Consider the following 13,577-nt stretch of genomic DNA (forward strand, 5'->3'; position numbering starts at 1 on the left):
GTTTCAAGCAACTTAGCAGAAATGTATAGCATAATCTCAGCAAAATTAATTTTAATTACTGATGCATTTGGAAAATCTCTAAATGCCAGTAATGCCAGCAAGTCCTTTGTTTGGTGGGCCAGTCTGCAGGTTATTTAATCCTGTAAAGAGTACATGGTGTTCACAGCTGGTCTGTAAAGCTGACCTGTGTGTGTGTCAGGGGGTGGGAGGCAGCACGTGCATCTGGGGCTAATATAGACTGTGGGAGGGAGAGAACAGCTTAAAAACTCCGTGGCAGTCCCTGCTGATGTCCTTTGATGGGGCCTAGAAATGCACTAGCTGCTGGGGAAGTATTACCTTAGAGGCTGTATTTTTTTGTTTGGTTCTATGGCTCAATGTTTACCCAGTGATTTGGTCTCTGAAATGGTGTGTCAGACACAGAGGTATTTGTTTACTGCTGCTTTTCTCCCTCAGATTCCCAAAGGAAATCCACTCAGGTCTCCTGGAGGTAATTTCCCCATCTCCACATTTCTATCCTGATTTCTCTCACCTGCGGGAATCCTTTGGGGACCCCAAGGAAAGAGTCAGGTAAGAATCAATGAGCTTATAAACATGCAAGCTCTGACTTAAGGAACTGTAGCATCTCCCCTGTTGACTCCAGCAGGGAAAGCTCTTCTGCAGGGCCAGGCAAGGCCCTAAAACTTGCTTTATCCAAGAACCAGAAGGACATGGTGTGGGGGAGATGCACCAGGCTTGCCTCATGCTGTGGTGTTTCCATCACCAAGAGAGGGGCTCATTTCAACCCAAATTATCTTCATTTTGCAAGTCCCTGAGGTCTCCAGTAACTCTTAGCTGACCAGCTTGAGACCAAAGGGAGAGGCCAAATGCCATCCCCTCCACCTCCCTTTGCTGTGTCACCCTCCCAGCTCAAACCCAGCCTTGGGAGGCTCCCTGGAGCAGCTCACTGTCCCAGGAGAGACCAACACTGCCATCTTTGTCTCTTGCAGGTGGAGGACGAAGCAGAACCTGGACTATTGCTTTTTAATGATGTATGCCCAGTCCAAAGGCATTTATTACGTGCAGGTGAGTTTGGTGCTGGGGGCAGAGGGAAGTTGGGTGTACCTGTGAGTTCACTGGGGCTTATACCAGCTGAGAGAGGGCTAAGAGCACATCCAGTTGTGTGATGCAGCAGAGTGGGAATGGGTTTTAACCAGATACGTACAAAAGCTGGGTTTCTAAAATGCTTTTAGCCTTGAAGACCTCCCACCTTGGGAGGGCAGAAATTCTTGTTTCCTTTACCTGTTAGATTAAGTGAGAAAAATCTACTTGGAGCATCTTCCAAAATAAACTGGGTCTGTGCCAAAGCTTTCCTCTGGTCTACGGCGTGATTGCTCTGCGTAGAGAGACTGTTACTGGGACCTCGATGGGTCATTGGCACTGTGTCCTTTCCTCTCTTGCAGCTGGAGGATGATATTGTGGCCAAACCAAACTATCTCAGCACGATGAAGAACTTTGCCTTGCAGCAGCCCTCTGAGGAGTGGATGATCCTGGAGTTCTCTCAGCTGGGGTTCATTGGTAACATTCTCCCCCACTCACCCAGTCCTATCAGGCACAGGCACAAGTTCCTGCTGGTTCTTGCCAGGTCCTGGTCCAACAAGTTGTCCCCATGAGATGGTAAAATACTTGGACTTGATCCCTCCCTATTTTTGCAGTGACCCTTGTGTTTACACAGGGGAGAAAGATCCTCACAGCGAGTACTGCTGATACTCACTTTTAATAAAAAAAACCTGGTCGGTGGCCCAGCTGACAGCCAAACAGCTTAGATATGACCAGTAGCTTTTAGGCTGGATGGGATCTGGATTTGCCTAAGAGTGTGCAAAAGGAAGTTTACATCAGCCCAGAACTATTTTGGGAACGGCAGCAGTACATGGTTGCAGTAGCAGCTTGATCTGTTATTTTGGATACTGGTTTGACTGGCTTAAAACTTGTAGTTTTCGAGGCAGGAAATGGTCTGTCCTGCAGCTGGCTGAATGGTTTTCATCCTTATTTCTCGCTACTGAATGGCAGAGTTTTAGACCTTTTGATACTATTGTGACCTATGAGACTCTAATGCCTTCTAATTCTCTGATGAATATTAAATCCGGAACTGTATTAGCAGTGCCAGCAGTGCTGGTACATAAACCAGAGCCTCATGCTGTTTCCTTTATGTGGAGAGATGGACACATCCAACCTGCACAGCCCAGTCTCCCATGTTTTTACTGCCCAGCTCTGATTCTTGACCATTTCATACCATAACTCCTTTCTCTTTTCTCTTTCTTTGTGCTGTAGGAAAAATGTTCAAGTCTCTGGATCTGAGCTTGATCGTGGAGTTCATCCTGATGTTCTATAAGGACAAACCCATTGACTGGCTGCTGGATCACATCCTTTGGGTGAAAGTCTGCAACCCTGAGAAAGATGCAGTACGTAAACAAGCTCTGTTGAAGGGAAACCTTCTGTTGTGTGTGGGAAAATGTACACTTGGCTGTGTCTCCAGAGAATCTGAGTTCTGTTGCTAACTGACTTTGCCCCGATCCATGCCATCCCTGTGGAGCACACTGCAGGGTGTCCTTGTGGATTGTGTGAGCAGAGACCTGGGAGCTCAGGCTTTTGGAGCCTGCAGCTGCCAGAAAAGGCATTATTTCTGCATCCAAGCACTGACAGGGTATTCCTCCTCCAGTCCTCGAGGACAGTAGTCGTTTCCCATTCTCCTGTGTTGTTTTTCATTCCGGTGTGCTGCTCTCCCTGCAGCCATTCCCTGCTCTCTGCCTGTAACCCCAGAATAACCCTTTGACGCCAGCCCCGTGTGCCGTCCCCGCCTGGAGCACACATGCAGCCTGCCCAGATAGCTCACCCCAGATGACCCAGGAGCAAGCCTGCTGTGTGCAGTCTGCCAAAATGAAGCCAGAGCACACAGAGCTCTTCTCAGGGTTCCTAGGAGGGTGCAGAGAGGTGAACGAGGCTCCGTTTTCATGCTGCCATCTCATTTGCTCAGCCACGTCCGTGAGAAGCCGTGAGCTCCTGTGCCCTGGGGAGGTTGTGTTTGAGCTCCCAGCAGCAGCAGCAGCAGCAGCAGAGCTGCAGAGCCCCAGGGACAGGCTAAAGCGAGTGGGAAGGGCAGAGGAGGAGTGTGTGTGACAGCAGATGTAAGATGAGCTCACCACCAGATACTCTCCTGTCTCCTCTCTGAACATATTGTATTTACTCAAACGCTCGCTCACCCTCCTCCCCTGACAGAATGAGCAGCAGAGTCCTCGTGCAGAGCTCGGAGCCAGTTGCTTAGGGCAGACCCCATGGTCACAACTGTGTTGTGGTGACAAATACCAGGGCAAGTGTTTGCTCTGAGGATGAATATTGCATTTATGTGTTCTGGGGTGGGACATCCTCAGGGCTCTGCAGAATTGAGGTGAGGATGTGGTTTAATTTGGCCTGATCCCTGGCAGAGGCCATGGCACAGTCCCCTATGTGCAGCAGGACCAGTGATGTCCATTGAATCCTCCTGGCAGTTCAAACCAGGTGTGACAGAGCAATCCCCAGGCCTGTCCAGCAGCTCCCATGGTCTGCACAGCCATGAGCAAAGCTGTGGTGGTGGGATGCTGGGATGGAGTGGGAATGATGCTGCTGTTTTTGCCCCTCCCTACAAAATCCTCAGCTTGAGCACTGATTAAATGCAGATCCTGCTGTGCAGGATCATCTTTTCCTTAACTCATCTGTGCTCATCTTTTCCTACCTGGCGGAACCAAGGTTTCCCAGGGGAAAGTGCAAACCTCTTATACATGTTGCCTTTTTAAAAATTAACCTACTTTCCATGTGGATTTCTGGCTCCTTTCCCCCACTGTTTGCATGATTAACTCTGCACAGCGCCCTTTCAAACATGACTTTCCCTTGTAAATCCCACTGTGCGGAATCAAATTGGTAGCAGGGAGGATTTGTCTTTTTGATTGAAAGTTTGTTTGACCTGAGCTTTTTGGTAAGTGCTTTGCCTGCTCTGGATATATTCTGCTCTTTCTTTTTTAACTAATTTTAGATTTACCTGGGGTAGAACTGTGTGAAAGGATGACCTTCTTACCACCAACTGAGCCATTCCCCCTCCTGGCTTGGCTGAGACAAGGCTGCTTTCAGCAAACACTTCTTTAGCAGAAGGGGAAAAGGGGAGGAAAGACAGATCAGGAGATGCTGTAGCTCCCTCCATTCCCCTTCCTCCTCCCCTCCCTATCCAGAGTGAGATCAGACCTGATGGGGTCGTGGCCAGGGTTGCTGGCAATGAGTAGGGTCTGTCCCATTAGCATGGCTAGTTTTAATTTTCTAATGTAACGTGAGCTGGATTAGGGGATTATCTCCTTTGCAGCTCGCAGGGGTCATGCCTGGAATTTCCCATCTCCCAGCACGGTGCAGACAGCCCGTGATGGGGCTCGGTGGGGCTGTCTGGCCCCCCTATGCCAGGCATGAGACAACACAGTGCCTGCAGCAGGATTTCTGCTGGGGTTTCTCCTGGGTGGGAGGCTGCAAGAGCAGATGGTGTTAGGAGTGTGCATGCATTTCTTTTCCTGGAAAAAGCAAAAGTCGGATAACAAATACCCTCTCCACAGAGCTTTTAACCTGTATTTTTGTCCTGCTCCAACAAACTGAGAGAAATGAACTATTTTTAAACTGTGAGTTCTCAGCTCCATGCTCTCAGTGGGTTTCCCTTTTGTCCTTTATTCCCTCTCCAGCATCTCTCTCCCTCTATTCTATGGTGTATCACTGGCAGGATTGGAGTTACATCTCCAAGTTTATTTATGTGGTAGACGGGCATGAAACAGCCCAACAGCTTTGACAATAGCACATCAATAGCTTACAATGCCTGCCAGAAAACTGGGAATTGCCCATCCAAAAAGAGCACATTCTTGATTTGATACCTGTTCCCATGGGCTCTGAGTCATCCCAGGACTTACTGCACCTTCAGACAGCAGTGAGCCCAAGCTCTGAGTTGTTGGAAAAAGGCTTTCCCAATAAGCCAAGGATAAGAGAAACTAAATTCTCTGGCTGTCCCTACCTGACAGCACAGACGAGATTTGCTCAACATTCTAAGCTGTGCTTGGCAAGGAGAGATTTGGCACTTCAGCCTGAGCACTCTGACTGCCCAGCAGGACCTGGTGGGTGAGTGCTGAGAGTCACAGTCCAATTTCTAGAGGGTGGTTTGAAGCCCTTTTACCAAATTAGAGCCCAAATAACACAGGCACACAAGGAGCCTCTTGCCACTCCTTGTGCCCTTGTCCATCCCCCTCGTGGGCCACAGTTGCCCACAGAGGTGTGAGCCTGGGGCACTGTGGGATTGTCTCATTTCAGAAACACTGCGACAGGCAGAAAGCAAACCTGAGGATCCGCTTCAAGCCCTCCCTGTTCCAGCACGTGGGAACCCACTCCTCCTTGGCTGGGAAGATACAGAAGCTGAAGGTGAGTACCAGCTGCCTGCTTTAAACATCAACAACATGCAGCTTCCCACAACTGCGTGTGCAGGGCCCACAGACACATCCCTGGACTGCACTCATCCTGTGTCTGTGTGATCCCCAAGGGAAATAAATGGATGGTGTAATCCAGTTTGTGTCACAGTGCAGTGCCTGTCAGGCCATGTAATCCAGTCATTTTATGCTATCATTAGCCTCCCAGCCACCTTCTCCTCGGGTGTAAGGACTGTTCCCAGAGCTCCTGGGGCAGGGACATGTTCAAGGACACTTGGACGATGAAAGGCTCTTTGGTGCTGGATCAGAGTGCCAAGCAGAGGTGCTTCTTTGTGCTGCCTCTCCTGAAGCTGTGTCCAGTCACATGTTCCCCTGGTGCCTTTCCCAGATTGCTTCCATCCCTCATCCTTCTGTGCTGTACAAATCCAGAGCTTTTACTTTGTGGTGCCTTGTTGGTGGGACCTCTGTTCCTCCCAGGCAAGAGCACCTCATGGCCCTTCTCTGACCTTCTGCTTTGTGCCCACCAAGGACAAGGACTTTGGCAAGCAAGCACTGCGGAAAGAGCACGTCAACCCTCCTGCCGAGGTGAGCACCAGCCTGAAAACCTACCAGCACTTCACCTTGGAGAAGGCTTACCTGAGGGAGGACTTCTTCTGGGCCTTCACTCCCACTGCTGGAGACTTCATCAGATTCCGATTCTTCAAACCACTGCGTATCGAAAGGTGAGTGCTCGGGGGAGCTGAGGGGAGGCGTGGGGACAGCCTGGAGCATGTGGCAACACTTGCCTTCTGCTCTTCCAACTCATGTTAAATTTCTTGCCCCTTTCCTGCTTGGCTGCCCTGGAGGAGGGAATGGTGCTCTTCCAGAGGGAAGATAATTTGTCCCTTTTTCAGCAGGGTCATGTTTCCCAGAGCCCTTTGCTTTCCTGCGCTTGTGAGCTAATGATTTAGCTAATTGACACAGGAGGGCTCCTGTCAAACCATGTGCTGTGGGCTCTTTGGGAAGGTGCCTATTAGGTTGAGGTGTTTGAAGATTCAGCTGGGGTGAAAACCATCGTTCAGTGTGGGTTTCCATGACTCTGGTCTCTGTCACAGGTTCTTCTTCCGCAGCGGGAACATCGAGCACCCTGAAGACAAACTCTTCAACACGACCGTGGAGGTTCTGCCGTTTGATGTAAGTGTTTTGTTGAGAACTGAGGTGAGGGTGGAGTGGGAAGCAAAAGAGGTTTGAGAGCAGGAAACTGCTTACAGCCATCAGGAAAATCTTTACAAGACTCAAGTGCCTCTGAGAGGTGCTGGCTGGGAACCAGGGGGTCACGCCTGGTGCGATGCCACCTCAGGAGCAAAGTGCTGTGCTGAGCAGTCAGTGGGAGCCATCTCTGCCCACAGAGGGAATGCTCAGATGGGTGGGATGGCTACAGAGGAAAGGATGGAGCCAAGATGGTGCAGTGGAAGCAGCAGTTTGAGGACAACAAATGTCCTTGTTTTGGGGCCCGAGGCTCGGGGTGCCAGGGGCTGCTGGTGAGAGCAGCTCTGAGGTTGCTGCTGTTCTTTGGGCCTTTTGGGTGGCTCTTGCCACTGGCCTTGCACAAACCTCTTCTCCTTCTGCAGAGCCTGCAGTCGGATAAGGAAGCCTTGCAGGAGGGAAGAGGAGCAGTCAAATACCGCCGGACACCGGATGGATACATCCAGATAGGTACAGAGGGCACGGGGTGGTACAGTGCCCCCGGGTTTGGTAACACAGCCCATGGCCTCACCTGCACCTGAATCAAGGCCCTTGGTGCTGTTTGCTTGGCAAGGAGTAATTTCTGCTTACCAGGAGCCAGGTTGGAACAGGATTTAATTGTCCTTCTCTCCTGCCCTCCCTCTAGAGCAGATTGTCCTCTTCAGATGGTTTTCAGTCCTGCATTTCTGCCTGTCTCTGCTCAGAGCTGGGACCAAGTTATGCAGATTATCTGTTTGCTTATCCTGGGGTTAAAAACCCTCACCCTGGGCAGTTCTGCAGTCTCAGTACTCTCACCAGTTGCAGGTCAGACTTTGTCTCTTGCCACCTGAGCTTGTTTTAGCACTTGTCCTGCCCTTGGACAAGAACAAGTGATTGCAGCCTGTGGGGACCTGCCAGAGTGTGGTACAGTCCTGGTGGCCCTGCTAAGATGCCTTTATTTTTATTTTTTTTTAATAGACAAAAAAGGAAAAATTCCCTGTCACACGTAGCACTTTGCCAGTTTACTTTCCTTTGCATACTGACTGGTTCCTCCCAGTTGCATTTTAAAAGTTAAAAAAAAAATCATCACATCTAAAAAGAGTATCAGGTCACTCTGTCCCCTTTCACCCAGCAGCAATGTGTAGCCAAATACTCTGCATTTGTTTTGTTTAGCTGATTTTTTGTTCCCCAGTGTGGCATTTTGCACTGTGTTGCCATCCATGCTGCTGGTTCTCAGCCTGTGGTGCTGGGGAGCTGCTTGTAGTGCCCTAGGGGAGGGTGGAAGGTGGACAGGCAATGCCAGGAGTCTGTCCCCATGTCACTCTCGTGCTCTCCCCACCAGGCTCCTTCTCCAAGGGTGTTGCAGAGGGCGAGGTGGACCCATCCTTTGGGCCACTGGAGGCCATCAGACTGTCCATCCAGACTGACTCCCCAGTGTGGATCATCCTGAGCGAGGTAACTGAGCTCCCTCAGCAACTCCCACCAGCACCCCACAGCGCTCTGATCCCATCCCTCTCTTCTTTCAGATTTTTATCAAAAAAGCAGAGTGAAACAGGCATGAGGCAGAACGGACACACTCGTGGATCCCTGATCCTGCTCCCTCCCTCCTGCTCCCTCCTCCCTGCGGCGCCTTGCCCGGACCAGAAGAGCACAGGGCTGGCTGCCCGAGGCGGCACGCGCTGACAGACCTGCTGTGCCAGGCCAGCACCACCATCCCCAGCCCTGCTGCCGGGCCAGGACGTGTTGTCTTCTCCAGAGGAGGAGCAAAAAGCAAAACCCAAGCGCTGTGCAGAGGAAGGAATGGCTTTGCTCCCTCAGCCCCTCGGAGAGCCGCGCGGGACACACGGACACAGTTTGGGGTCGGGATGAGCTTTAGAGTGTGGGGACACAAAGCACCTTGAGCCCAGGACAGGACAGTCCCTGCTGTGTTTGGGGACAGAGTGGGGATGCTCATGTTGAGCCCTGCCAGCTGACCCTGCCAGCACGCTGGGATGGAGTGGCCAGGGACAGAGGTCACCTTGCCCTCACCCAGGCGAGTCCTGGCCACAGCTGAGGATTAAGTGAGGGAAAAGACTGTCCCTCCTTCAGCAGAGGAGGAACAAATCCGAAGGGGTCGGAGCTATGAGTATGGCAGGGAAAGCAAACAAATAAAATATGCCACACTGTGCCTGCCAGCATTGAACACAGCCCCTTAACTCACGGTGAAGTCTCCAGTGTCTTCATGCCTTGAGATCGAGTGCAGAAACCATCTTTTTTAAATAACTATTTCAGTTATTGATGTGAATTTTTTGGGAAAAGAAAAAAAGAAAAAAAATTGCAGAAGTAGCCCAGTTCAAAAATAGTAGGGATTAGTGTAAATCCCAATGTCCTTTCAGCTATACACTGGAATGCATTATACTACTTTAATGTGCTGTATTTTTTATTATTGGATACATTTGAGTTTTTCAAGTACATCTCTCTATATAAATATATAAAATAATGTGCACTGTAATAAAAGCTAAATTTAAATCTTTTGTGCAGCAGTGAGAGTCACCTGAGTCAGGGCTGCTTTAGTCACCTGCAAACGCTGAGTTCCCTCCCAGTAGAGGGTGAAATCCAGGGAGGACGAAAGTCCTACTGGGGGTGGGTGATAAGTGAAGTCAGGGCCAAGTCAAGGTCATTCAGTCAATGCCAAGCACAGGCTTCAGCACTTGGACTCTCTTTTCTCACAACATTTGGGTAGTTTTAGGCAAGTTTGCCCATCCTTTCCCCTTACTTTTACTCACAGCAGCTTTTCCTATGTAAACCCAGTGCCCTGTCCATGGCTGCTCTCACACCAGTCCCCAAGCACCTTTGACAATCACAGGTGATTTTTACTGAGCAAAGGAATTTATTTTTGCATATCCATGGTGTGAGCCTTCAACATAGATCATTTCAGCAGTAAGGAGGAGAGACAACAGCATGCAGGTCAATCTGTGCTCTGCAGAGCCAGACAGTGCTACAAAACTCAGCAGTGAAGCTTCTCAGCAGGGATAGAGGCTGAGCAGCGTTTGCTTTCTAGAAGGGAAATTCTCTCTGGAAAGTAAAGGAGCACACCATCTCCCTCCCTTCAGAGGGGAGCACAGAGCCGGGGAGGTACTCATCACACTGTGCCAGGTGACTCCCCTGTGTGCCCCGAGGGCAAACAGTGGGTTCTGGGAGATCTGCAGCTCACCAGGCTCTGTGTGGCTGGAGGGGCTGCACCAGTGCTGCCATCCATGTGGAGGAGTGAGGCTGCAGGAAGTGTGCCAGGAGCCCAAACAGTGCCATCCCCAGCAGCAGCCAGAGCAGCCAGGCACTGGCATACAGTGGTCCCAACCTAGGCAGGAGAAAACTGTCAGACACTGCCAGCCTGGGTGTGCTGGTGGACCTTGGCATCCCCACCCTCCTTTGAGACAGGGGCCACATCCTGCCCCCAGCCTCCCTGGGCTGGTTTGGGGTGCACAGTCCCAGCCAGGCACTTACCGTCCCTGTGCAGCCACAGCATATCCCTGGAAGTACCTGAAGCGAGTGTAGAGGTACATCAGCCCACATGCTGCAGTCACACCTGCAGGGGAGAGGGGAGTTCAATCCTGACAGGGCCAGGGGGCCCTGGAAGCTGCCAGAGCTGCAATCCAGTGCAGCACCCACAGCCCTGCTTGCCCCAGCTGATAGGGCACAGCCCCGAGAACCAAACACAGAGGGACTCAGATTTAAACCCCTGTGAGAGTTTTAATGGGTTTCTTCCTTTTTATGACAGATGAACTTCTCTATCCCCCACAGTTGCCCTGGAACTTGGGTTGGCAACACTCCCTTCCATGGTCCTTCCTCACATCTTCCCTCTGGTGGCAACTGAATCCCTTAAACCCACTTGGTACAGGATGGACAGCGGATAAGTAACTGTTTGGGTTATGATTTCTCACTCTGACATAACCAGTTTGGGTACTGAGTGGCAGCTCTGCCTCAGCTTGGTGCTACCCTGCCCCCCCAGGACAGCCCCTGGAGCAGAATGCAGATGCTCCAGCCCCTGGAGCATCAGTCACCCCCAGCAGCTTCATGGGTGCTGTAGCTGGGGCACTTCTTGGTCTGTCCAGCTAAAAAGGAACTTTTCTTTCCCCCAGTAACAGTCTCACAGGCACAAAGTGTCCGAGTCACAATGGTATTTAAATTGGTGTGGTTTTTTGTTTGCACACATGGTGTGGATTGGGGTTCTCCCACATCCCCCTTACCTTGATGGAAGAAGATTCCAGCAACCCAAAGGAGCGAAATGAAGATTGGGAAGTACTCTGAGCAGTTTGCCCTGGTAAGAAACAGAGATGAGAGTTAAAACTGTCTCCTCGTAGGTCAGAGCCTGATTAACCAAGACCAGAAAAGTGAGCTGGAAACACACCAAAGGGGCTGAGAAGAGGCATCACTGTGCTGCAGGAAAGAGACCTTTCTTGTGACCAAGCACACCCAATATCTGTATTTTAGAGAAGAAAAGCACCCAAACAATGCACAGTGTTCACCTCTTCCACATTCACGTGGACCCTGCAGTGATGAACCACCTCAGCCATGGCTCATCAAATCTCCTGGTCAGGCTCTGTCCTCATGCACAGCATCACAGGCAGCTGCTGCACCTACAGCCACTTGGGCAAAGCCTCCTTGTTATTTAAGGAGCTTTCATAGAATCAACCAGGTTGGAAAAGACCTTCAGGATCAAGTCCAACCCTACCATGGTCACTAGACCATGGCACCAAGTGCCACATCCAGTCTCACCTTACAAACCTCCAGGGATGGTGAATCCACCACCTCCCTGGGCAGCACATTCCAATGCCTGATCATTGTCTCTGTAAAAAATCTCTTCCTAATATCTAACCTCCAGGCTGAACACCCCCAGCTCCCTCAGCCTCTCCTCATGGCACTTGTGCTCCAGTCCCTTCACCAGCCTCGTTGCTCTTCTCTGGACCTGCTCCAGCACCTCAATGTCCCTCCTGAACCTTCTTTCCCCCTTGGGTGATCACAGCCCAAATTTGTGTGTCACACAAGTCACACCTTCTCCCAGATCCAATTCAGCAGAAGGTGATCAGATCTGCAGTCAGGTTTTCTGCTTCCTTTACTCTTTAGAGACAAAAACACAGATTTTCTGCAAGAAAGGACAGTGGGAACTGTGCTATTAAAGACATCAGGTTTGTTTCTCAATTTCTCCTACGTTTTACCATTCCCTAGGCAATTAATCTTAATTTTGGCCAAAAATTTACCAACCTTTGGGAAATGGAGCCAGACTGGGAGCTGACAAAATTCTGAGGAACGTTATGCTGCAAGAGCAGTTTGAGCCTCACTGGGGGAGGCTGCCAGGTGGCCTCAAGTGAGTAATACATAAATACTTTTTTCCCCATCTTTATTTTTTGAATATATCAATTTATCCATTTTTTGTCCTATTCGACAGGGAAAAGAGAGGGGAAAAAACCCCACAAAGCAGCAATACCTTCTCAAGTCTGAGTTCCCTGAGGTCAGCCTCTCTGCAGATTATAGCAGAGCTCTGCACACCACAGCCCATGGCACTGCTGGGCTAAGACACATTTAACACAGAGTGTTTAATTAACAGCCACATCAGCCTCTCCCCAGCTGGCAGAGGGTGCAGATTGGCCTTGCATGGCACCACACAAGGACCGAAGAGGGTGTTTTTGTCACTCCACAAATGTTTCCTGCACTCTGGCATGGGAACTCAGCTGCTTTGTCTGGGATTTAGTGCTGTGCTGGAACTGCCCTTCAAACCAGCTCCAGCCAATTCCTTTCAGTTGCTTACAAAACACGACGACTGAGATGAAAGGGGGAATCTGGTGCTTGCTGGAAGCTGAAGGGATCTGTGAAAGTTTCCAGTTTAGCTCCAGCATTGCTCTCTCCATAGGAACAGAGCAAAAAGGAACAGCCCTCAGCGTGGGCCCACGAGTGCCCACTCACCCCCCAATGCCTTCTGAAAGGGGAAATTAAAAGGCTCTTGTAGCTGGTTTTGCCAGCAAGGCCTTTTGCTTCAGTGCAGCAGCAAAAACTTGCAAGCAAATATCAGGATATTAATATAGCTTCAGCTGCTCTCACAGTTTGGAGCCAATGGTAATACTAAGTTTAATAATTCTAATCTTTAATGCTCTGCACCTCTTCTGTACAGCCACTAATTTGTGATTTGGCAGCCTCACAATGCCAGGAGGAGGAAAACCATGGATGGACAGAAACACTCCAGCCACAGCAAACAGCTCCAAATACAACTCAGAGCTCAGCACGCAAAGCATTGAAACAAAAAAAAAAAATCTAATATCAGTAGCAATTAGTGAAAAGGTGATTTGAGGGTGACCAATCTTTCCCAGCAGTGACAGTCAACTCAACTCATATCTAGCAAAGCCACCACAAAAAAAAAAGTCAAATTCTTACTGAGCTCTGAAGATCCTCTCAAACTCAGGGTGACCTCTTGTCTCAGGAGGGGAGATCTTGTGCTTCCGTCGGGCATAGATCACCTGCAGCACGAAATAGGCTAAAAAAAGAACAACACAGGAGTGAGAAGTGTTTGTTTAGCCAAGCTTTATCTAGCTTGGAATCAAGAGAGTGGTTAGAACAAAGGAGCCTACATGGCCTAGGTCCATAGTCCAGGGCTGTCACACATGACCTGCAATGAATGTGCTGTTTATTCCATGCTCATATTTTAAACCCAGGCCTGGGTACCTTGGCAGAGTATCTGTGTGTTTGGCTGCTGCTTGGCCTCTCCTCACACCCAGCACAGTCCTCAGTGCTGCTCCCCAGCAGATCAAACACACCAGGTCCTGCAACAGTCAGCAGAACCTTACCAAGGTCCACACGGAATTACAGAATCATTTCTTAATCTTGCACTCCATGTTTAGAGCATTCCTACACCCTCGGCCAGTCTGATGGGAATGGTGTGGAATAATT

General features: G+C 50.0%; 2 protein-coding genes across 2 annotated transcripts in view; one reads left to right on the forward strand and one right to left on the reverse strand.

Annotated features, from left to right (window-relative positions):
• MGAT4B (mannosyl (alpha-1,3-)-glycoprotein beta-1,4-N-acetylglucosaminyltransferase, isozyme B) overlaps positions 1-8,209 on the forward strand; it is a gene marked incomplete at its 5' end in the record, with an annotated part of 14,430 nt that extends 6,221 nt beyond the window's left edge. Inside the window, 10 exons of the mRNA XM_009072222.1 lie at positions 454-567; positions 987-1,062; positions 1,440-1,554; positions 2,308-2,438; positions 5,344-5,451; positions 5,985-6,178; positions 6,551-6,629; positions 7,067-7,151; positions 8,002-8,114; positions 8,186-8,209. Of these exons, the coding sequence (XP_009070470.1) occupies positions 454-567; positions 987-1,062; positions 1,440-1,554; positions 2,308-2,438; positions 5,344-5,451; positions 5,985-6,178; positions 6,551-6,629; positions 7,067-7,151; positions 8,002-8,114; positions 8,186-8,209 (1,039 nt within the window). The remainder of the gene's footprint in view (positions 1-453; positions 568-986; positions 1,063-1,439; positions 1,555-2,307; positions 2,439-5,343; positions 5,452-5,984; positions 6,179-6,550; positions 6,630-7,066; positions 7,152-8,001; positions 8,115-8,185) is intronic.
• A 1,639-nt stretch (positions 8,210-9,848) lies between these two features.
• Positions 9,849-13,577, reverse strand: part of LTC4S (leukotriene C4 synthase) — a 6,854-nt gene continuing 3,125 nt past the window's right edge. Inside the window, exons 2-5 of the mRNA XM_009072223.1 lie at positions 13,065-13,164; positions 10,886-10,956; positions 10,143-10,224; positions 9,849-9,996 (exon numbers count right to left, since the gene is read on the reverse strand). Coding sequence (XP_009070471.1) covers positions 9,849-9,996; positions 10,143-10,224; positions 10,886-10,956; positions 13,065-13,164 — 401 coding nt within the window. The remainder of the gene's footprint in view (positions 9,997-10,142; positions 10,225-10,885; positions 10,957-13,064; positions 13,165-13,577) is intronic.

The sequence above is a fragment of the Acanthisitta chloris genome, unplaced genomic scaffold (genome assembly GCF_000695815.1).
Source record: "Acanthisitta chloris isolate BGI_N310 unplaced genomic scaffold, ASM69581v1 scaffold12433, whole genome shotgun sequence".
NCBI classification, from domain to species: Eukaryota; Metazoa; Chordata; class Aves; order Passeriformes; family Acanthisittidae; genus Acanthisitta; species Acanthisitta chloris.